The sequence below is a fragment of the Gasterosteus aculeatus genome, chromosome 6 (genome assembly GCF_964276395.1).
Source record: "Gasterosteus aculeatus chromosome 6, fGasAcu3.hap1.1, whole genome shotgun sequence".
In the NCBI taxonomy this organism is placed as follows: domain Eukaryota; kingdom Metazoa; phylum Chordata; class Actinopteri; order Perciformes; family Gasterosteidae; genus Gasterosteus; species Gasterosteus aculeatus.
In genome coordinates, this window is record NC_135693.1 from 5256890 (window position 1) to 5281595 (window position 24706).

General features: G+C 44.7%; 1 protein-coding gene across 2 annotated transcripts; it reads right to left on the reverse strand.

Annotated features, from left to right (window-relative positions):
• Positions 1-376: 376 nt before the first annotated feature.
• On the reverse strand, positions 377-20112 carry btaf1 (BTAF1 RNA polymerase II, B-TFIID transcription factor-associated). 2 transcript variants are annotated; one of them, XM_078104576.1, is made up of 38 exons: positions 19645-20112; positions 18506-18629; positions 18175-18289; positions 16935-17078; positions 14941-15140; positions 14329-14462; positions 13983-14112; positions 13831-13899; positions 13621-13710; positions 13437-13532; positions 12400-12576; positions 12032-12172; positions 11784-11908; positions 11041-11161; positions 10800-10904; positions 10527-10676; positions 9715-9860; positions 9448-9622; positions 9138-9341; positions 8421-8841; positions 7796-7980; positions 7553-7709; positions 7054-7163; positions 6651-6852; positions 6332-6480; positions 6052-6204; positions 5553-5674; positions 4938-5105; positions 4677-4754; positions 4463-4592; positions 4229-4370; positions 4000-4130; positions 3565-3684; positions 3094-3246; positions 2601-2812; positions 2343-2502; positions 1633-1803; positions 377-1180 (listed from the first exon to the last, which is right to left on the reverse strand). In XM_078104576.1, exons 1-38 carry the CDS (start codon positions 19656-19658, stop codon positions 1040-1042), a joined length of 5565 nt encoding a protein of 1854 aa, XP_077960702.1. In that variant the 5' UTR covers positions 19659-20112; the 3' UTR covers positions 377-1039. The 2 variants fall into 2 exon arrangements, with proteins under 2 accessions (XP_077960702.1, XP_077960703.1); XM_078104577.1 differs by lacking the exon at positions 19645-20112 and adding an exon at positions 18745-18883.
• Positions 20113-24706: the final 4594 nt, after the last annotated feature.

A 24706-nucleotide genomic window follows, 5' to 3' on the forward strand; every position in this document is an offset into this window, starting at 1 on the left:
CCCTGATGCGACTAATCCAGGGTGAACCCTGTTTCTCACCCTAAATTGGCTGGGATTGACTCCAGCCCCCCCTGCGATCCTGTATAATGGGTAAGCGGTTTGAAGATGGATCAGATTAGAGTCACAGCTCTAATTTACGTATATTCATTTAAACATCCTACTTCACTGTTGACCTGTCATTCCATTTGAAGGGTATTATAAATCAACTTTAAAAGGCCAACACAGTTTTAAAAAATCCAACTCCAGCTATTTTACTTTGCAGTGTGGCTGTAACAAAGAGTACATTGACAGATTAATGTCTTATTAGTCTTCAAAGTGAATCTACTGGTCATCTCTGTTGACATGCAAAGAAAAGAAAAGCAGATGAGGACAGCAATATAGTTCAAAGTTTTGTAGAATTTATTACAATTCCACCATTATAAACAAAAAGCAGCAACTACCGAAATATTTACAAGTCTTTTCTTTTTTTAAAATACTGGCGACAGGTTTCCGGTACCAGTTTCCGCTTGGCCCCATGTTCAGTCTCTGTAACGCTGCTGCCAGTGCAGTGCTTAGTCAGTCCATTGTTAAACCACATATGACCACCAATTGTTTCTCCGCTTTTTTGGACGTTAACAAACTGTCCCGGATGGGCCGGTGGGGGGGGGGGGGGGGTTACAAAAGAGTGACATCTGGAAGAAGGCTCATCTTGTCATGGAACAAAAAAGGGCTCAGAGCTGCGACGCCACCGGAGCAGCGTGATGTTGTCCTCTGGTTACTAGTCGCTCTCGCCCGGTTTCAGGCGGTCAGATAGGCATCGGGTGTGGCTTCGTGGTGGTGGGGGGGAGGGGGGGGGTCTAAAGCAGGTAACACTGTATAGTTTGGCAATGCAACGTGGGAGAGGGGCGATGGGCTGTAAAAGTGTCAGTTACTGTATTTGTGATGCGCTGTGTGCGCGCGAGCCCAGAAGAGACAGAAGGACGCAGCAGCCGGCGTCTCCTCGGGGGAAGGGGGGGGCTCGGACCAGGTCCTGCTCAGCCAGCCGGTTGGCCGTGCAGTGCTACTGCAGCGAGTGCATGAAGCTGTCCAGGTTGTACTCTGTGTCGTACTGCTGCTGGTCCCAAAGCTCCCCGAGGCCGTCCAGCACAGACTTCATGGAGGACTTGCCAGAGGTCGACGACGACTGCTCACCCTTCTCGCCCTGAAACGAGACAGTTCAGCGAATATTAGTTTATAGGTGCGACGTCAGGGATGCAGACCCATTTCCCCAGGTTTGTCTTAGTCTCGCCTCCTCGTTGGAACCTTTGATAGATCATTTTAAACAAAAGCCTCAGTCACTAAATTAGCGCCTGCATTCTGAATTCTAATGTCAAAAATGTGTTCTCATGTGTGCAGCAATAAGCTGCGGGCATTAACATGTGATCTGAGTAATGACATGAGATCCTCAGGCTGCATCGACACCCGGCGTGAATAAGCACTCGTTATCTTTATTCTGGCCTCATTGTGTGCCAATTAGTTGGGAAGGGATTTGTTTCTCAAGGTTTTCACGAGGAAGGTATTGCCTTAATAACAGACTGTCAGACAGCGGAATTCTTTGAGATGTTTGGACCTCCATGAACACGTCACGGCGCCAGAAGCCCCCGGAGGCCTCACCTTGTCGAGGCTGAAGAGGTTGAGGAGCTGGTCCGTGCCCATGCTCTGCAGGCTGGCGTTGTCTTGGCTGATGATGGTGTTGGCGATGCTCATTTTGAACTTCTGCAGACCCATGATCTTCTCCTCCAGCGTGCCGCGCGTGATCAGCCGGTACACGTTCACTACGCGTTTCTGCACGGTAAGAGCACAATACAGGGTGTTAGACATGGAGACGGTGCCTCCCATCCCAATTTAATTTCACCTGGGCCATCTAGCATCACTGGTTTCACACAATAACAGCAGTGTCACATGATCCGAGGCTGTATTCAATAATGCAACAAGGAAACAACTGAGCATCTTTGATTCGGTATCATCTGAAAATATTCAGCTATCCTCCAACTAAGTCAGAGCACCACCTAGTGGGCCGGGGAGGTACCTCCAAATGGGACAACACAATTTTATTTCAGAATTTACAAAATCTAGTCATATTGAGATTTAAATTTGTTTAGAAATTCACATACATAAAGACATCAACTTTTCTAATGTGGGAGACTGTGTGCCAGTAAAAAGCGACACAGGAAATATGAGCCTGAAAACATTCAATCTGTATTCATAACAGCAGGCATGATGGGTGACGAGTGGGCAGGATATTCATCATGTTATTACCGCAGAGACCCAAGTTACAAACTGTTGAGAACCCCAAGTGTAAATATTACGGGCCTTGTGTGTACCTGTCCTATCCTATGGGCACGATCCATGGCCTGAAGGTCCCTCATGGGGTTCCAGTCATGTTCCACAAACACCACGGTGTCTGCACCAGTCAGGTTGAGGCCTAGACCCCCGACATGGGTGGTCAGCAGCAGCACGTCAATAGATGGGTCATTGTTAAACCTGAGAAAGAGAAAAGTCCGGGAAGCAGAATTAAAGAATACCAGTCGGCTCTCGGTGGAAGTCGGAGCCCTGAGGCTCTACGGAATTCATCGGCTGACCTGGAAACGATGAAGTGACGCTGGCCGGCCGGCACGCTGCCGTCCAGCCTCAGGTAGGTGACGGAGGGCAGTTTGGGTTTCAGGAGGTCCTGCTCCACAATGTCCAGCATACTCTTCAGCTGACAGAAAATGAGGACGCGGTGCTGGGCCACGACGGCCTCTGTACCCCCCTCGGAGCCTCCAGCGCTGCCGAGGCCGCAGTCCAACAGCAGCTGGGAGACAGAAAACAAGTCAGAACAGCAGTCTCGTGCTGCTAAAGTGTGAGAAGAGGCTCAATACTACGTTCTCTGGGGTCAAATAACATCCAGTCGCTAAACAAATGGATTGGGTGGAGGTAAATTATAAAGTTATCAACTTTAATCTTGTAAAATGAGTATTGATATTAAGAAAATGCATGTTATCGTTCATCTTGTTCGTATGAACATAATTGGACAGAAATCCACATCAGTGTGGATGAAGCAGAAGGAATGCGGTGGATCTACAAACTCTTCACCTGTTTGAGAGCGGAGAGTTTGGGCGCATGCTGAAGGTCCCGCAGGCTGGAGCTCTGCCCGGCGAGCTGCTCGCTGATGCGCTTGTACTCGGGGTGCTGCGGGGTCAGGACCAAGCTCGGGTGATTACACAGCTTCCTCAGGTACTGCAGAGCCTGAAAGAACGTAGGTAGACATCACTGCAGGTCAGGGCGGGATGCATCAAACTAATGATGCTTTCTTTTCAAACCAGTGAATCTCTGCTGTGGAACTAAATCATAACGTATTACATGAATGTGTGACGCATTACAGTTAAAGAGAGGGAAGTAGAACATTGTAGAATAAATTGGCTTTTTAAAATATTTTACAAGAAAGAAAACCATATTCATTCGTTGGCCCTCAAAGATACAAAGTATCTCGATGAATAACAGAGCACCTTTAACTATTGGGTCAGGACAAGACGCGCTTCTAGAAAACTTGAATAAAATCCATACCTGGAAGACATGGCCGGTGGCCTTCAGTTTGGGCTTCTCCTCCTCTGCAGAGGTATTAGAGATGCTGTCCTCCACACTGGCCTTGGCTCGAGACTTTGCAAAGTCTTCGTATAACTGAACCTGCAGGGAGGAGAAAGCATCATGCACCATGTTGTTGGCTGGGCCATTTTCTCTTCAGTTCCTTTAAAACTGAAATGAGATGTATGCGTACATGATTCTTAGCTGAATGAAATTTAGGAATTTAACTTTTATGGTTGGCCGATATTAATATTACGAGTTTATTGCAGAACACAACAGTAGAATTAGTATAATTTACCACATCACTAACTATGCCAGTAACAAGAAGAATGCAAAGGCCACTCTTCATAGTGACAGAACTGCGTTCTGGAACAGCTCATTAAATAGTTGTAGGGGGGAGGGAGGGGAGGGGGGTACCTGTAGAGGACTCAAGTTGCAGTAATAGTCCTGAATTATTTTAGGAGGAAGGTCCTGGAGGACATCCTCCTTCATCCTCCTCAGAAGGAAGGGTAACACCTGTCGATGTAACGCCTCCATTGCCAGGACACCTGAGAGGGACGACAGCGATGTGAACACCTCCATATCCATTTAAAAAAGGGAAAGAAAACAAACAATATTTAGACAGAAATATGCAATATTTACACACCTGCCTCCTGCTCCCGTGAGGAACTTTTGGCGTCCCGACTGGCCAGGATCGGTTTACCGTAGCGAGCCGCAAACTGCCGCTCCGTTCCAAGGAAGCCCGGCATGAGGAAGTCAAACAACGACCAGAGCTCCAGGACGTTGTTCTGGGGGAGGGGGCAGACGAGAGAATGGGCCAATGAGTAAACACAAGGAAAAGAAAACAGGAACATTTCTACCACCAGGCGACTGAGCTCACCTGAATTGGCGTTCCTGACAAGATGATTCGGAAGTTGGCAGCCAGCTGCTTAATGGCTTTGGAGAGTTTGGTTTTCCCGTTCTTAATTACATGACCCTCATCGAGGATGCAGTAATTAAATTTGATATTCCTAAAAAAATATAAAAAGGTATTCGTTTATGTTAAAAACAGCCCTGCCTTCCCAAATAAGGTCTTAAGATCACATACTGCGCACCTAAAGAAGTCGATGTCATTCCGTACAACATCGTAAGAGGCCACTACGAGGTTGTGTTTTCTCACTTGGTGCTGCAGCCTGGAAAAGAAAATCGTCCGAAATTTGAGACATTGCATACTCTAAATTAGTCAGCGTTTCATAATGAATCCAAACCAACATCTGAAAGGAGCTCTGTCCCCTTGAACGGCTTCATTCCACTGAAGAAATTCAGTTGCATGGGGACCATATGTCGCCGTGTTATTTCGTCGGACTGAGCCATACCGCATTCGTTCCGTAGGAGGCCCAGTGTAGTGCAGCGGGTTGAGGTATTCTTTGTGGCAGAATTTGCCCACTTCGTCCACCCAGTGGCCGGTCAGCGTGGGAGGACACACCACTAGAGAGGGCAGGGGGCTGCTGTCCGGGGCCTTCGTCTTGGCATACTCCTGTGCCCTGAATAGACATCAAAGCATACAAAAGGGCGGAGTCGGGCATTAAAGAACAAGGAACCAAACTGAACAAATCACGGTTGATGCTCAAACTGTCAAAGGCTGCTTTGTGCATTGTTCCACAGCACAGCATGTGGCAGGCTCATTAATGAACAGCAGATTATACCGTTCCATATTCACCACGCTTTCTATGACAAGCTCAAAACTTGAAATGTTGAAAAGTTTTTCTCTAGTCAACAACCAACAGTTTGTAGTTCTAAAATGAGACATTTCATTTTCATATTGATACAACTTAAACGTTCTCTTCAGTTTCTAACTGAAGTTACTATAGAGGTAACAATCCTACGATGGATGATGTGCTCGAATGGTACGATACATCTATGGAGTGACTGACAAGCATGTGTGCCGTAGCGATGAACATAAATAACAGCCGTAGTGCCGTGCAGACTACCTGAGGTAGTAATCTCCTGCCAGAATGCAGATGGACTGCAGAGTCTTGCCGAGGCCCATGTCGTCGCACAGGATCCCATGAAGCTTGTATTTGTTCAGGAAGGACAACCAGTTCACTCCGTCCTGCGAGGTGACAAAGACGCACAGTGAGAAGGTCAATCCATGAGCCTCTATTTGAAGTGCAGCTTGATTCAGTGGGACCAGTCAAGGTTGAGGGCAGAAGCAACTATTTGCCTTTGTTTTCTGCACAGCTCAATTAATTAAAGAGCTGCCAACCCTTCTAGAAGCAGCGTTTCTCCCCACCCCCCTTGCCTTAAGGTCTATTTCCCCACCCTCTTTATTTTAACATTGCTAGCCTGCAGAAAAGTACAGTTCGTACGTTTAAATCTGGTCAGGATCACCGAAGCATCCAGGAGGTTTTTAAAATGTGTAAATAAATAAAAACGTAATTTATCTGCTGCTCAATGTGGTATTTTAAAGACCCGGAAACGGACTCGTACCTGCTGGTACTTCCTCAGCTCAGCCTTGATTGGAACAGGGATCTTGTAGTCCTCCAATTTCCTGCTATCTAGCAGTTGCTCCAGGAAGTGGCGTTCTCTGGCCTTCTGCCGGATCAGATCAGCGGACATGGCCGGAGGGTCGGGTATGCCAGCCTGGTGGACGACAGAGGGGAAAAACGCTTAGGAGCAAAGCGCTGCATAACGACGTTGCATTATTAGAGTAATAGCAAGCGAGCGCTGAAGTAGGCTGGCGGAGATTCGTAACATTGGAAGCTCCTACCTCCAGGGGCAACAGGCGGATGAGAGTGGCGAAGCACTGTGTGGCCATGAAGCGGATGCTATCGCTGGGGTCGCTCATGCGGCCGAGCACCGGCACTACGAGTAGCACGATGTAGGGCACAATGTCCACGTCAAGCTGCTCCATGACACCTGGAGACGCGTCGGTCAAGGAGAGTACGGCGTGTGTGTTTGTGTGGGGGGGAACACAGCTATATGCTTGGATTTAAAATTTGTTTTAAATAGGTGTTACCGGACATTGACGGAAAGCGTGTCTATTGTGCAAGGCAAGATTGAACGGAAAGTCACTGTGTGAAGGATACAGGCGAGTGCCTCGATGGCCCCCTCCTGTTTGGTGCAGTCGTCGATAGCTGCCAACCAGGGGAGGACACACTCCAGGAAGCGGTTCATGGTCTCCAGCATGGCGATCTTACTGAGCACGCCCACACAACGCGACGCCATGTGACGCACTGCCGTGTACGGGTGCTGCAGGCAGGTGAACAGATGGGGTAGGTGCTCCAGCAGCTTGAGAGAAAAGAATAATAATAATAATTAACTTTTATTGTAGTAGCTGATTTAAGAAGCATTCGTGAACCTCTCTGGGAAATCAGGCTTCAGTGGATATTGCTTCAATACTTGAACCAGTCTTCATATGGGGCAATTAGATTTGATCCAAATCAATGAGGACATAAGTGGTGGTGAAGAAGCAGGGGAGAGCAATCGTACCAAAGGTTTGAGCTCAGCAGCCATGGCACCAGCCATAACTTCCAGCACTTGTAGAGAGTTGACTAGTTCCTGAGCTGCAGAGTCTCCCCTCTCCAGCTGGACCTGTCTATCTAGAACACACAGTGGGCACAACGTGATTCAGAGGAGAGAGTACATGCATCCTGGACATCCTGAAATGGAAAGTCCTGGATTATACCGAGTGGATTCTATGGGGAATATTAAGTGAATTGAATAGATATTAATTCGTCCTTTCAGAAACACATCATCATGGGCCACACATCAAATGTCAGATAAATAATTGGGCAACAGAATACTTCAACAATAATATGGACCTGTAGGCATCTGATATACACCGTAATCTTAGCACCCTTATAACTCATCATAGATACTTCCCAATCTGAAGCTATGAATCATGAGATCAATGTTGCACCCAAAAGGCTGCAGACCATTTAAGAAAAAGGCAAAAAAAACAGCTACATACATGAATATATGTACATACCAATTTCTTGATTCTCAGTCACTACGGTCCTCAGTGGTCCCACTGTGTTCTCCCATAGGTATGGCAGCGACTTTGTGAAGTCTGCGCCGAAGTGCTTGGCAACCGTTGTCAGAGAGAACTCCGCCCCCCGCCTCTGAATAAGAAACGGCTTCTTGCTCTAGAAATGGGAACGTATAATGTAAAACAACTTTTTGACGACGTGATCCAACTGTGAGAAAAATGTACTCCAGGAGCCCTCAGTACCTCATCGCTATCAGTGCAGATGGAGCTGCCAGGAGGAAGCTCTGTGGTGGGGTTTTTTGGGGCTTTAGGGGCTGGACCCCTCTTACTGGTGATGGCAAACGCCGCCCTCTGGTGGCGGTACAGGGTGATTATACCCCGGGTTTTGCTCACCATGTGATGAATGCAATCTTTCTCTAACCCACTGCCTAAGGGTGTGGAAAAGAAGTGGAAAATAGGGTCAGTAGCACACAAGCCAGAACGTCTTCACCGTCAACATGGGATTATTGGAGGGGTGCCATTGTGCTTTCAAAATTTGACAAGTACAGAACAAGAAACCAATTTAATGTCCCTTTCCTTCGCTTTCTTCCAATCCATCTTCCCTGACAATGTAGCACGTTCATTTTGACCAATAGGCTTGCACATTGACAGAGCGCCAAGCTCCCAACAACCCCTGTCTAGGTTACTTTATACATATTGCAATTTAAAAAAGGAATTTTAATGTTGCCCATGACATGAATGGAAAACAGCACATTTCGTATTTGTAAGCCAGTTGAATGATTAAAGTGTCAAAGAAAACCCAATTTTAGAATCCTGCTAGTAGCAGACACTCTGACTGAAATGACTCCCTAGCCTCAACAACTCTTACCTTTTGCATTTTCCTGTGTGGGGGGAACGGGGCAGGCAGAGGAGGGGGTGACAGCAGAGTCTATGCAGGCCGAGGCACAGAGGTTTTTGATGATTTTGGGATTGGGGCAAGGCGAGCGTCCGGCACACTGCTGCAGCAGCTTGGCTATGAAAGACGCGGCGTGTCCCTGGATGAGTGTGTTCTCCTCCCGTTTGACAGTCTCCATCAGAGGCCTGACCAGCGGATTGAGCTTTTCAGGAAGCACCTGGAGGTTAATCACGGCGCAGGCCGTGACCATGTGAACGCGCAGGTGCAGCTGCTGCCACTCCGCGTTGGTTTCCGTTACCGTTGCTTGGGCCTGCTGCCGTTTACTGTCCAGCGCCTGAAACTCACTGGACTTTACGTTGAGACCCGCCGTCGACTCTGTGAAAATGGTGGTTACCTGGGGAACGAGAGGGAGGGACCTTTTTGTTACAGACTGAAACATCCATTGGCCTTCAGGAGATGAGAATTAAGCTGCCGGGTTACAAGATAAAAGTAGTGGATGGAAACAGAACTACAGATGATGTGAATGAAAATGTTAATATAATGGCAGTGCAAAAGTACAGTTTGGGGGGGGGGGGGGGGGGGTCGTCTTAAAGTTGTCAGTACATTGGGGAAAAAAAAATATAAAACCTATTTCAACGTATTCCATAATATACCTCTATAAATACAACTGATATGTTCGGCTGCACCTACCAGTTCATTGGCTTGATCAATAGTGAAAACGCTACAATTGAGGCGGTCCTGCAGGTCTATTTGGGCCTCAGCTAGCAGCGCAATGAGCTGCTTGCACTCGTTCTGCATCCGTGTGAAAGGGATGGCGATCTCATCGTAGTACAGATGCTCTGACAAAATGGCCAGAAGCCGAGGCTGCACCAAAGACGACACCACCCGACACTCCTGAAAAACGGAGATTGGGAAGGTCAATTCCCAACTCACACGTCAACTGAAAAGTGGTCCAATTATGTAAAGCCGCAACAATACACAAGTGTGTGAGCTTTTTCACCTTCTGCAGCGTAGCCCACTCACAAAGAACCAGAGCCACCACTATGCGCTGCAAGGCGGACTTGGAGTTGAGGTGGAAGAGCAACAGCTGGCCCAAAGACTCGGCTGGTCGGATCTCCTGAGTTGCAGCATTGAGCTGAGGGTCACAGATACACCTACACAGAGCTCCCAGCAATCTGGATTACAAAGAGAAAAAAAACAGGGAAATACGGTCAGAACAACTACATGCAAATTCCTTGCTTTTTAAGAGAAATGGATTTAAACTCACTTGGCAGCCATGAGGCGAGACCGGACCACCACATAGTCCCTCGTTAGTGGGTCCTCCGTCACAGTCTCTGCACCCGCTATGTACTCCTGAACCGTCTCCTTCACTTGAATGGTGGTCCCTTGACGTGCCTTTGAACCAGCCTTATCCTGTTGGAACATGACATTCATTACTACGGTCATTTGCGAAAAATTTAAATGGACCTAAGCATACATTTCCCAAATGCATGTGCATGTATTTTGGTGCATTCAAATTAAAGCGGTTCCCATTTCTAATTTTATACTCTTGAGTACAGCTGCATTTCTTTAAACAAACTGTACAGTTGTGGGGTGAAGGGTTGTGCGTTTTCCATTTACTCATCTGTACTGTTCTGGTCTGGTCGGTTAAGTGCCTCCGAACCAAAAGTAGAGACGCACAAGCCAGGTCTGTTACCCTCATGCCGTCTGCAGGTCTGTCGCCTAGCAACATTATTTGCATGGCCCTGTTCTATGTAACTCGCAGATACACCCCCACCGTCCTTGGTTATGTCACACGATTGAGCTTATTTATTATATATTGTTGTTACCATGGATGAGGTAAGCAGCAAACTGTAGCAGTTTTAGTCAGCGGAATGAAAACAATTTTGCAGTTATATTCAGGAAGACTAATCCATAACGCATGTTTTTGACACTTTTTCCCCAATTATAAAATATATAGCTCATTTGCCTAAAACTGCTACCAAATAGCAGCTGTTGTCCATTTACATGACAAAATTGCCACACTGCATGAACTTTAAATACAAACTGAACAAGACGACTTGAAAAGAAGTGTCCGACCTTGCAGCGGGCCTTCACTTCCAGCAGCATGTTGAGGTCTATGGGGATGTGCGAGGCCTGCATCATGAGACAGAGCCAGGCGCCCATCCACGGACAGCTGGCCGCCACCACGTACTGCTGCGGGGCCTGGCACAGCAGCTCCATCCACACCTGGCCAAAGACACACGGCCACAAATCAAGTCCAGAAAACTCAACCACTAGCAGGAGGACATTTCAGTTTGGCTTCACTCCCTTCCACCAGTCAAACTTTAATGTGTGGGCGAGGCAGCATACCTTTTGAATCAGTTCAAGGATTTCATCGTTGCTCTCCAGTATGCAAGACTGGAATATGTGCCGCAGCATCTCTTGTAGGATGGGGTTGATCCACATAGCGCAGCTCTGAAGGAAAAAACAAAGAAAACAGTCAGCATTCAAAATCATTGTCTTGTTTTAGTAACACAGTATTGTATGCATGGAATTCAATTCCATTTTTAAATAAATAGTACTTTGCCAGATATGCGCTGGTCAGCTTTACCTCGTCGTATTTAGAGAGCAGCGTGTAAAGGGTTTCCAGCGCCGCCCGTCTTACTGACGATATGGTGTGTCTCAGGAACGGCCAAACCCGAGGGACCAAGACCGTCAATGACTGCTGCATGCTAGAGCGGACAAAATACAAGGAGGGACATGAGACCATGATGTCAGAGAACAAAAAAAGACTCCCTAAATAAAATAACACCGTGCTACAAGGTTATACTCCAGACCTCTGTCTAGACTTTAAGAGTCAGTGGCCATTAATTGTGCGTGAGTTTTCTCAGTGGCGGGAGAGCATTGTCTGGCTGTGTGGTTTTATGTGATTCACGTTCAAATGAAGCTCAGTTGCCCTCTTTTCACACTGCTAATACACCAGAGGGAACAATAGATCAGGTCACTACATTGAGCTGCTGGTTAAAACAGACTATATCCTAGGGCCATCAAACCTCAAAACTCATCTTTCACATGAAAAACGACAGAAGTGTTTTAATCTATTGTTCCGGTCAACAGGAACCAAATGTCACACCTGACATCAGCCTTTATAGTTCACTGGTTCTTGAAGCTGTACTCTTTACCTCAAGTACAGCTTCAAGAACTACCGTTTAAAGAAGATGCTCCGGTATCTAATAAAGTGGCCCCTGAATTTAAAATTTCAACATTGAGAGAAAAGCTTCTTGGTCCCTTGGCGCAATAAGAAAGTGTTTGTTTTCTGCTGTAAAGCAGCATCATTGCCTGTGTGAGACTAACCTGCACTGGCGGACCTGCGGGTAGGTGAGCAGCGAGGACAGCAGTGTCATGATGCTGTTGGTGGAAGCAGTGAGGTCGTCCAGGTCCAAAAGAGAATCCCATAGCGTGTTTACGATAAAGGGTACCTGAGAGAAACACACAGTTTCACAACTACACAAAGACCCACGAAATGAGTATAATGTGAAAAATGGCCGTTTACAGGGAACTACACATAAACAAAGTGTAACTTATACCATATCCCCTCTGACCTTATTAGGCAGTAGTTGTACCAAGCCTTCCACCACAGGGATGAGGGATGCGGCGGCCACGGCCCTGACGTCGTCATCTAGGTCCTGTAGGCCTACAGTGATGGCAGGAAGTACTCGGGGTAGTAGGGCAGAAATCAGGTCCTGAGACAAAAGGCAAAGTACATAGCGGGATGTGTACGAGTTATGTTGACATCTCTCCACAAGGAGGAGCAGCCATGGTGCCGGACCATAAGAACAGCATATTCAGTCATATACCTGTAGGCTCCCACCCCTACAATTGTTATTCATGACCATCTGGCACTTAGAATTGAATACATCGTAGAACCCCTTATTTAACAGCTCGACACACACACACACACACACACTACCTGCCGGACAGCCAGGGCATACTTGATCCCCAGCAGGCCTCCGTGACGGACCTCCCACTGGTCTTCTTTGAGAAGCTTCAGCAGGACGTCTACGGTCATGGAAACGCCAGTTTCGTTCATGTGCCGAAGGGCCACACCGAGTGTCTGAGCGCACGTCTCCCTGACAGGAGCCACCACCTGGCAAACGAGAGGGACGTACAGGACGGATGAAAAGACAAGAAAAGAGAAAGATTTCCAATGCATTGAATTTAGCTGGTTAACCAGTTAGCTAATATATCTAGACTTCTCTTGAAAGCCAGTCAACCACATTCTGTTCAACGTGTGATACAGTTTAATCACACATCAGTTACACTGCAAACCAATAAAGGACCAAAGTTCCTCTTCTCAAATGGAATAAACACAAGAAGGTTTTTATTCCACAAAGCAAAACATTTTCGCTTACAAAAAAGGAGAAACAGAAAATAACACCTTAGATAAAATCATGTGCAAGGTCCTTAAATCTACTCAGTTCCCCTGTACAATCATTAAAAGGCTGTTTGGTTGTATTGCTTGATACATACACTAAAGCCTCCAACAGGAGGTTCTAAATGGCAAGCAGCAAACTAGTTGACACTCAATTGTTGCCAAAAGTATCTATTTTATAAAATAAAGACGCAATTCTAAAATAGATCTCCGCCCTCTGTTGCAATCCTCAAACCTGCCAGTCAGTCCAATATGGGATCCTGTCCTCCTTTTTAGAATTAGCATATAAACTCTGGAGTTGTGGCCAAACGTTTTGTAATGGTACAGTATATCAAATGCTAATTACTTCCTCTTTGACTCCACATGGATCCCTGAGGTCTTTCATGAATGGGACGGATAACCTGAACAAAGGGCCACAGAAACGCCTGCTGCTGAAGCGCAAGAAAGGTTTTGCTTAACAAATGACCATAACATGAATCCAGAAATCGGTCACATGTCTTCACTTTCCATACGCTGCAGGTCTCATCGGGTGTCTAAAAGGGCATTTGTTAAGGTTTTGGTATCCTCAGACCAACCTCATCAGATACAAAGTCTCCAAAGCGGTCCAGAGCGAAGACACAGAGCAGCCGGATGACCAGGTCCTCGATCCACTCTTGATGCTGCCGCAACATCTACATCAGAGGATCGGACACTTACGGTCAGGTTTCATTCTCATAGACCCGTTAGTACTATCCCAAAGACAAAAAGGGTGAGACGTACCTGCTGCGCAGTGCTTCCGCCCAACTTCCCGCCCCCAGCCCCGTGGGACTTGATGATTTCTCTAAGACCTGTGCCAGCACCGTGACGAATCTGTGGACAACAGACGATACCATTTTAACTTGGATTACAATCACTGCGCACCCGTCAATCAGCACCGCAATCTTATGTTCACAACAATCTTATCATCACAATATCAACATTTGTTTTTACCTCCCATGATGGATTGAAGAGGTCATTGCAGAGCTCCTCACAGAAGCTCTCCAGCGGCCACTCGAGTATCTAAAAAGAAGACAGCAGGAAACATCAAGGACACAATCAGGGCTCGACATCGGCGTATTGTGGGATTGGGTTGGACTCCTTACCTCCTCTGAAAGACACGAGTTGTCTGGAACGTTGTCTACTAAGACTTTATGCTCCGTTGCCGGTTGGTCAATGACAACATTGGTGGTTTTCCTTCGCTTCTCTTCGGGCTCCCCCTCAAAGCTGTCGTTACTTGGGAGCGGAGGGATTAAACACAAACCTTTTGTAATTAGAAACAATCTAACCGCACATATAGAAAAAGCGTCCATAATAAAAATGTGGGTATGTTAATCCTAGGAAATACACATTTGGTTGTATACTATTGAAGAAAAAGATGCTGTTCAATAGGATGGTTAGGATGTCTATTTGAGAGGTGTTTGATCATGTACACACTATGCCTCATTGTACCTCTTTTCGTTGGGCTCCGTGTCTCTGGATCTTTGTTTGGCCACTAGCTTGGCCATCCTCTTTGCCTTATTCTTCTGACGACTGCTCAGGCCTGGCCGGAACTCAGAGTCAATTAAGTCAGCAGCCTGAATGGGCTGAAAACAAGATTGGGGGGGGTTATTCATTGTAGCGGTCAGCTCACACACACGTACATCAGAGCTATTATATTGTCAACAAGATTACAGAGTGACTCGTATGCTCATTTGTATGATATGTCCGACATCGTAAAAAGGGTGGTCATCATATTGTATAAATAAATACAGACATTCCCCGCTATCTAAGTTGAAATGTTTGCAGCATGTCACAAGTGATAAGGCACGTAGGGCTGGATGATCCAAAACAAACTGGAAGCACAAAAAAAAGAAAAAAAAAAAAAAGAAAAAAAAAAAAGAGTGGATTCAGAAGAGGCAGAGGAAGGAAAGCCTCAGTGTTTCACTACAACATTCAACTGCTGCCACAGACTGTCCATCCAATTGTACAGCTTGCAGTAAGAGCCGTAGTAACCCAAAGGGACGCAGTGCACGCTCACAGGGCTGCTGAATCAGAAGGTAACAGGTTCAAAATTAGACCCACCAGGTGGTTGTGGGAGCTGGATCCAGCTGTGTCTCTGCTTCCTTGGGCTCGGAGCCCACTGGGTTGGCAGGTATCGTCCAGGTCCTCGTCGTTGAACAGCTCCTCGGTGTCCATGCCGAGGGCGGCGCCCATGTCCAGACCCAGCTTCTTCTGTAGGAGCTTTCTCTGGCGGGCCAGACGTTCCTTTGGGTCCATCTCCGCTGAGGAAAAAATTTAAAATGACACAACATCAGGTTAAAACTCTTGAGCCTGAGAAACAAGTACATTGTACCCGTGTAAGCGGCTAAATACAGCTAGGAGGCAAAACACGATGAACCCTGGGCATACAAATAAGATCATCAACTGCAAACCATTTTACTCCCCCTGTGAGTTTGCTTCATTCATCCTGGTGGGTGCTGCCGCCCGGCAACGTGCACGAGGCTCAGCGGACACTCGACGACCAGATACAGCATATGGAGCGGACCAACCCGGACTCCTTAGTTATCGTCCTCGGGGACTTAAACTTCCTAAGTACAACCAGTTTATTAAATGCCCCACCAGAGAGGAGAACACGCTGGATCACTGCTACACCACAGTAAGCAGGGCTTATCACGCCGTCCCTCATGCTGCGCTGGGACACTGACCACGTCACAGTGCATCTGATTCCTGCATACAGGCAGAAACTAAAGCTCTGCAAACCTGTGGTGAGGGAATTCAAGAACTGGTCCAGTGAGGCGCTAGAGGATCTTCGGCCGTGCTTGGACTGCAGACTGGGATGGTTTCAGGACTGCTACGGACAGTCTGGATGGGTTCACAGAGGCTGTAACTTCTTACATCAGCTTCTGTGAGGACAGCTGTGTACCATCATGCACCAGGGTGAGTTATAACAACGACAAACCCTGGTTCACAGCGGAACTCAGAAAACTACAACTGCAGAAGGATCAGGCTTTTAGGAGTGAGGACAAAGACTTGTATACAGAGTCAAAATACAAGTTTAGCAAGGCGGTGAGAGATTCGAATATCTGGTTGCGCATTAGAGACGTCACTAACAGGACAAATTAATACAACGAGACATAACTACTTGTATAGGTAATTTGTTTAAGTTTAAACCGATTTAACAACATAGTACCTGCACAAAAATAAGTAAATTAACTAACTGCCAAGACCGCAGATCTCTCGCTCGCTCGCAAACCCGCTCTCTCTTTCGCTCTCCTGCACCGTCGCACTCTCTGCGCAAAGCTGTTTAAATGAACGACAACAATAAACAAATGCTTATCAAGAGTTTTGTGCAAGCAATTTTAGGTCGCGATCCTTGTCCGAAATATGGCAGGCTTCATTCAGTGATTGAAACTGAAAGTTTTACAGTACCGACATTGAACGGTCCGAGCGAGCTGTGCTGTAAATACGAAATTTTCCTTGGCATGAAACGGCAAATAATCAAACTAGTGCATGAAGCTGTTGTAGCCAATCTAGTCTATTTTATTCATGCAATATAGTTGGTACAGGCGCGTGCCAACCCGTAAAGCGCACAGTCGCGCCTCTGCCGCTATTGTTTTTTTTTTGTTTTACATTCGAATATTAATTTTCCCATTTGAATAGTTGTTAAAAACAACTCTTCGAATATATATTCAAATATAGAATGTTCGTTGAGAGCACTAACCCATAGCCTTATATTACTAACCCACAGCATTATACATTTTATTTGATTCTCTTGCACTACGTCGTTTTGTTGTCCATTGTCGTACCGTCTGCTCTCATCCATCAACCGCCAAGTTAAATTCCTTGTAGGTCTGACATATTATGGTAATAAATGTTGTCTGTGTCCCACAAGCTAATCAATCACTTAACACTCATGGGACAGAGTCCTTTTCCACTGTTCACAGTGGAAATAAAGAATGCCTGCAACGGGGGGCTCCTTTGTGGGGGCAGGGCACCCCCTGACGGTAGGGGAAACACGGATATTAATTGAGAGGGCAATCTCAAGGTTATTGCAACTAAAAATAACCACTACTAACCAGTTTTGTCATCCTGCAGCTCAAACTCGGCCCCCGCAGATCCCAGCAGAGAGGCCCCATGTTGGAGAAGGCGGGAGATGTCAAAGTGGTAGAAAGTCAAGCGGTCACAGGAAGAGTCCTCAGGAGACAAGCCTTCGCTCGGCTCTAAAGGAGAGAAACATTGTTAATATTGCACATTTCTCCCCTTAATGCTACCATTATATTACGGGGGAAGGTCAGCTTAATTTAGTTTTATTATATTTTCAATTTTGCGCCAAATCACAAAATAAGTAATTTACTGTTCCACTTTTCTATAGAACAGGTCTATATCTTAAACAACGCAAATACTTTTATGTTATTTACACAGCAGCATGTCATTTCTGTCTAGTTTACAATTCTTCTCTAAATCCTGCATGTGATGCACGTGCGCACACACACGCACACGCACGCACGCACGCACTGTAAACCAAGGGGAAACCGTTAATGAATACAAGATCATGTCTGCATCAATATGGTCATCAAGAGAGCTTGTTTTTCCACCTTAAAAACAACAACTTCCTTGTTTTTCAAGGTTAATACAATGGAAATTGATTAGTGGTCATAAAACAACTTCTCAATTATGTTGGTTGCCAAGATGCAGAATTGTTGCACAACCTTATTTTGTGAGACACTAAATGATTAAATCAAAAGGTCTCACAAATTCTAAGGTAAGCCTTGGTTATTTATTCTTTGCCTTTATGGCACGTTCACTGCGATGGAGCATTTAACAAAACGTCCATGCCAGTGTTTATTATGGCACATGTGCCTCCCCTTAGAAGGATAGTTTGGGTTATTTGAAGACGGGTTGTCAATGAAGAATCTTTCACAGCTTTAGCTTGCCTTCAGGCAGCACTTCACTAATGGGAAATGAACTTTAAAGTCTTCAAAAACTGAACTGGTGAAAAAAAAAAAAAAAAAGTACGACAAGTCCACTTTCATTTTGGAAGTATCACATACACTAAAACTGATACATCCTTGTTTTGAGCTGGGCCGCTCTGCTTTAATGCCATGCTGAAACTACTGCCTGCCTCTCCAAACTGGGGTTCCACTCTTGTACCTTTCATGAACGATCCTTTTGGGGTCACTCGGTCCGTCATCACAGTCATGGCTGGCTGGCTGGCTGGCTGGCTGGCTGGCTGGCTGACTGACTGACTGACTGACTGACTGACTGACTGACTGACTGACTGACTGACTGACTGACTGACTGACTGAAAACGCTCACCTTCTTTAAGCTTGGGCGTCGGGTCCCACACAGGAATATTCTTCACAATGGCCTCTACAGCTTGGCCTGCTGCTATTCGAGTGTCCCAATTGGGACTCCTGAGGTAGGTCAAGACCTGGTAATTGACAAAAGAAAATACAGTTAAATGTAGGCTACTACACGTAGCACTTAAACTGTATGTACTATAACAAGAAAGGGACATGGAATAAAAAAAAACAAATAAAAATCTGTGTCCTTGATATGCAGATGTGACGTTTATTACAGTTGAAAATAACCTAACAAATGTAACCATTAGAATATGTGTCATGACTGAATAGAGCTACCAACGCACCTTTGATACGAGGTTATTGAGTTCATGTGGGTGGAGTTTGACCACTTCTCCAAGCTGCTGGGCTGCTGCTTTCCTGGTTACTGGTGTTGTTCCGGTGTCAAGCAAGATAAACAAACGGTCGAGTCTAAAGACAGATGGCAAAAAAAAAGACAGCCAATGGATTATAAAAATGAATAATTGTGGACAAAATCATTGTGTTTTATCAATTGCTGGAAAACATCAATATAAATGATACAAACCTAGACATCGTATTGGATTTCTGTTATCTGGTATAAGGGTTTTGCATTATACTAAAATGATGGCAAATGAATTTAGCTGGTTTTGCGTTAGATCACTTGATTATATCCACATTATTTACAAATATATATAAATAAATCATTGTTTAATATAAAAACTGTGATTGATTCTTTCCATGTGGTTGGCGTGTACTCGTCTAGCTTTGCAACAAGGTAACCCGTCTGATGAACCTGCGCTTTCACTGACGTCACTAGCGGTCTATAAATAAAAAAGGTGGAGTGGCTTAAAGCCCAGGTAACACGGAGGACTTCCACTGACACCACGTGGAATTGTCACAACAGTCACTGTGGAAAACACCACCCACGTAAACACCAAAGACAGGCTTATGAGAAGTAGACTCTTCTCCAGCAGGTTTTCAAAGGGAAACCCAACTTTGAATGTTCCCTGCCGGTTGCTTTAGACGTGAGACTGAACATGTTGCGTTAAAACTCCACAGGTATTCAATGGTGGCCTCTGACGTTAAGTGTTTGCAAACTAGCTTTCCTGACCCAACTTCAGAATCACGTTACAACGTTATAACAGGATCCGTTTTTACGTAACGTCTCACAGCATTACCGGAGCACTAGACTGTGACATTATTTTGGCGAACCGACCCATCACACCTGCAGTAAACAGGGGTCCTAATTGCGTTATGTACCCGGCCTGAAAACGTGCCCCACGAATAGCGACTACGGTTTGACACGACAGCGTTACGGTATTAGCTATCTGGCTAACTTTGGTCGGCCGTCCCTATGCAATTCGTTGCCAAATCAAAAGCTAACATTAGCAAGTTAGCTCGCTAACGTTAATTGGGTTTGGAAACGACCGGATAAAACGGAGTCAACAGAGGCGGCCAATCTTACCTTGATACGGCCATGGTCAATTACTGTACGGCCTTTCACGCCCCACATTCAACAAGCAACCAGTAATATAAGAAGTGTTCCTCTCAACGGTTCAAATGCGGCGGATGACAGCAGCTAACGTTAGATGAAGTCCTTAGCTAGCTAGTTAGCAGCTGCCGCTAGCTAGCTAGCTAGCCGAGGCCACGGCGGTGTGCTTCTGACCACCACAGCGGATCTACTGAACGGAGGGAGTTCACCGCCTATTCATTGCTACAAAGTTGTTCTTCTTGTCACTTCGGTATCTTCTCCCACAAAATATCGCTGAATACCATACGGATATCACTCTATAGCGGCCGTTACCCCTCAGAACTCTCCGCAGATAAATATTTTAACCTAATAAGGTATAAAGAGTTATTTTGAAGCGCGCTGAGGACGACCAAGAAGACTGTTTTTATATGAGGAGCCATCTTGCATTTATTCCTTCCTCCACAGCAGGCGGAGGCTGATTGGCTAGAAGCGTTTCGGCCAGCCAATCAAAATGCACCTTAAAAGAGGAAACGAATGGAAAGACAAAAAATCGAATGGGGATAGTTCTCAATCACATTAGAGGCATTGTTGCATCCTACGTGGCTCTAGTTGATCTAAAACATAACAGAATAGCAAAAACTGATTTGCATAGTGATCGTAAATGCTCATACAGGAAGCTATATGGCATATCGAAGCGTGATATCATCTAACTTCCGTTAACTGCATTTGCTTCTAAAATCCAATAAAGTTTTCTTAGTTTCAATTTATTACATTATTAAGTGGGGATATTTTTTTTTTACTATATTTAATCATGTTTGCTGATGCTTCTTCCAGTGAAATTGGTCAATGATTCCTTTTTGTTGATGACATTAAGTTGGTCAAATACGATGAAAATACAGGGACAACGGTTGTACTATCGTACAAGTATCTGCAATATGCAAATGCGTACAATGAAATGTACACTAAACCATCGCTGTGTAAAGCGGCGGCATAAGATTTGAATCAGAAATGGTTCATCACACAATGAGCATCCTGTCTGTTTTCAGATGTTTTAGTTATGAAACATTGTTATGCAATGTCTAAAATAAGCATAAGGGCACTGCAGTTTTTAGCACAATGTCTGTTCCTTTTTAGATTACAGTCAATCCTGTTTTATTTCTGCAAAGTATTGAGTGTAAACAAGTTCCTATGCACAGTGGAAGTTATTTGACTGTAGAATTGCTACATGATCGATGTGCTTTAAAGAAAATTTAAAACAAATGGGAATCAACTTTTTCAGGGATTTTCTGTGATTTAAAAATAACAACGATATATTGAATACATATGCTCCTTATAGACTACTGAGATGTATTGCAGTTGGACTCATTACTAACCTGCAAGTGAGTTATTTTTCAGTACTTTATCAGAGTATTGGAGAAAATCAGCAAAAATAAAAAAACAGGACCATAATCTTCACCCGTTTTAGATGTAAAGAGGAAGTTGCAGTGATGAAATCATTTTCTGAGGCTGATCTGTGTTTCACCCACTGATTCTCAGTAAATAGGGCAGAAAAACATGTTTAAAAATAAACACATGTTCGGAATAAATATTTGCACAACAGGATATTTAGTTGCTGGGTTCTAGACAATGAACATTTCATTTAAGTATTTTAGCGAATATATATAGAATATATTTTGAACAGGAATACAGACAATGGAGCATACAAGTGAAAAAGACAGATATTCATGAAATATATAACTAGGAACCGATAACACAACGCCTGTCAAAGGATATCTGCAATCCTCACTGCGGACACATGCAGCATGTTGCTATTGTGGGACATATGAGGCCTGCTCATCTCATTTGGATGTACTCCCGAGATGTCGATGACATATTCAAGCTGGCTTGCTTTTGTGCCATCTGTCTTTTGATCAGTCTGAAGGCAAACAGATCATCCAGACTGAATAGGGTTAAAGGGCAAGGTGCTTGTGATTTTGCAATGAAAGAAAAAGATTTTCACAACTTTGAATGCAACCCATCATTTGAATGTATTGGGCTTAGACAATGTCTTTCAGAAGGTGGACAATCTGTTTATTCATGAAGAGCTTCTTTGCATGTATTAAGCTCATGAATCTGGAGCAAGATTCATCCCTCACTGTAGAAATCTAAAATATTACTGGAATTCTTTTTTTCTGATATGATCCGTGTTTAATCTTTGAGTTGGGTTGTCATTCCAAGACTAAGATGCCCCATATGACACTCATACATCAAACACATACAATATTATTTATCAAATCAGTATTATTAGCAAAGCAGTAATATTTAAACTAATATTTATTAGTGGAGCACTTGATATATATGTATATGTATATATACTTTTTTTTAAAATGCGTTAAATGAGTTTCATAACAACACTTCATCACCATCTTTCAGCCAGCTCCTGTTAGCTGGAGCAAGAGCACTGCTTTGGTTACTTTGAATCAACCAATTAGAAACATTGTACTATAAATAAACACAGTAAATTGGAAAGACACATTCAAATCTCTTCAGCTTAACAAGGCTGCTAATTCTGTTTGTGTAGGCTTGTTAGCTTGGATTACTACTCCGCATTTGAGAGCCAGTGTTAGCAGACACATGTAGCTTCTGCTGGCCAGAGCTGCCACTGTCTCACTCAGATGATGAGGAATAAACCGAGCTCACAAACTGGCCTAGCTAGTTAGCTGGGTACGTATCATGTACAGTGTTGTTAAGCCGATCAATGAGAAAGAGGCTTTAGTTTATGGTTACTGAGTTTATTAGCAACAGCAGCAGGTGCATGAGTCAGAACTACTTGGCCTCTGACCCGGCTAACAGGAGCTGGCGTCAGCTTCCTTAACCTAGTAGCAATTGTTGTGCATGCTATCTTAAGAAGGCGGAGGGCAATAATCTGAGAGGAATTTGACACCAATGTAACAAAAAAAACAGTGTCATTGCACAATGCCGTCTTAAAATGAAGGCAGACGTATAATTTTTTTAAATCTGCACAAAACAAAACAAATACACGAGTCATATAATTAGAAATATAAGGAGAATGATAAGATAACACCCTGCTTCAACATAATAGCTCTTTATTTGGTGTGAACGCAGGGGTTTATTTCAGTTAGAGAGCTTACTAGCTTTTCCTCACAGTCATCTTTGAAATTACCTTTCTCGTGACCAATGTGCTATTGGCTTTAGCAACGTGGTACACAGTGATACACTGGAGTGTGCCTCGCAGCAGTCCTCACAACAATCTCCTTGTGTTGTTGTTCTCAGAGACACTGCTGGCCCTTAAAGAGCAGTTGGACCACAGAAGTAAATGGTAATTGGACTGTACTTGTATAGCGCTTTACTAGTCTTCTGACCCCTCAAAGCGCTTTAACACTACATGACATCTTTCACCCATTCATACACTGACGACAGGAGAACCATACACAGTGACACCTGCACATCAGTAACTAACATTCACACACTGTAGTCGCAGCTACAGGAGCAATGTTGGGTTAAGTGTCTTGGGATCGAACCAACAACCCTCTGATAGGAGGACGGCCGTGCTCCCCACTCACCCACAGTACAGCTTGACTATGGCTTCTCTCACCAAACAGCGCAGTCATTTAGGTGAGATTTTTTTACCCACTTTAGAGTGAACCAGAATGGGCGGAGCGGCGGCCATTTTAACGGGTCATTGAGATCTTGTCATGACTAATTAATGTCCACTTCGCTGCTGTACTGAGGTTAACCCTAAAAATGTCCATTTAGAAATGTGTTAAAATAGGATTTAAAAAGCCATTACTGCTTTAATATTTTGACAGATTAAAAACAACGTTGCCGCACATCCCTTTTGCTCTCTACAATATTCATTATTTGGAGCTGAACGCCTCAAAGCCACCCAGGACTTGAAAGGACAGATGGAACATTATTGCAAGGTCGCAGCGAATCATATGCTGAAAGTTTGGCCAAAATACAAGCTCCCTTCAGTATAACGTACAGTGTATTACCAAGATTTCCATTTCTATTTGTTGAAGACTGGCTGTTTAATTAGTAACACGTTTATTGCAAGTCCAGTTGCTCCAGTTCAGACAGTTTGGGTGCTGACGACTGTTCGATAGCAGCATCTCACTAGTTCCTTTCCTCAACCTGATTTATCAGAGAATCTACTACATGGACACATGTTCATTCTGAATTTGGAAAACACATAAAATATCATAGTAGAGTAAATCATGGTGGTAACAGATAGACAGGTGGGTGGTTCTTTCAAAGGCAACATTTTAAAAAACACAAATATGGGTTTGTAAGTATCTTGACCTTTACTGCTTTTTACCAAACGTTATCTCAAAATGCTCATATGACACTGAAATGTGCCTCTAGGCTTTAACGCCTCCTCGTTCACTGTGTTCACCTTTCTGCATCCCACTAAATGCCAATAGGCATTATCATAAATCATGGTCCACCTACTGGTTTGGCAACTGAACAGATCCCTCCAGCGAGCAGACGCTGTTGATTTGGCTAAACAATGGGATGACTTTAAACCTCCCCAGCAGGTCCACCAGTCGACCTCCTCCTCCGCAGGAAGCTGGGCGAATAACTCCAGAGCGGAAATGCTATTTCAGTTTCATGACATGTTCAGGATTCAGAAGGGGATAAGATGTTTACATTTCCCTCAGACTTGACCACATAGTTTCGTTAGAACCGAATTTAGTTAGAAACTAACAAGACCTCTTTTAGGGTTTATAAAAGCGTAGCCCCACAAAGAGCAGAGGAGAAGTTAAAGTTAAGAGTACCAGCGTTCTAAAAGTCTTTTCATCTGATGTCCAGGGGAGTGAAGGTACGCTGTTCACCACAGATGCCACAATGTTAATGGGCATTTAGCTTTTCGCTCTTCTAAGTACAGAGCCTAGAAAACAAGAATGAGGGGAATCTGATCATCTTTATTTCTGGGACAGCCTACATGCAGAAATACAACAGAGCTGTGAAGCGCACACTGCCCTCTGCAGACTGCAGATCGCCATGTCAACAGACAGAAACAGAAATGATTGGCAGTGTATGCAGTTTTGTGCCT

Coding starts and splice junctions, on each gene's coding strand:
- btaf1 (XM_078104576.1), bottom strand. Junction 9,623..9,714: donor TCTCGCCTCATGGCTGCCAA/GTGAGTTTAAAT, acceptor TTTGTAATCCAG/ATTGCTGGGAGCTCTGTGTA. Junction 5,106..5,552: donor GCAGGAGATTACTACCTCAG/GTAGTCTGCACG, acceptor ATGTCTATTCAG/GGCACAGGAGTATGCCAAGA.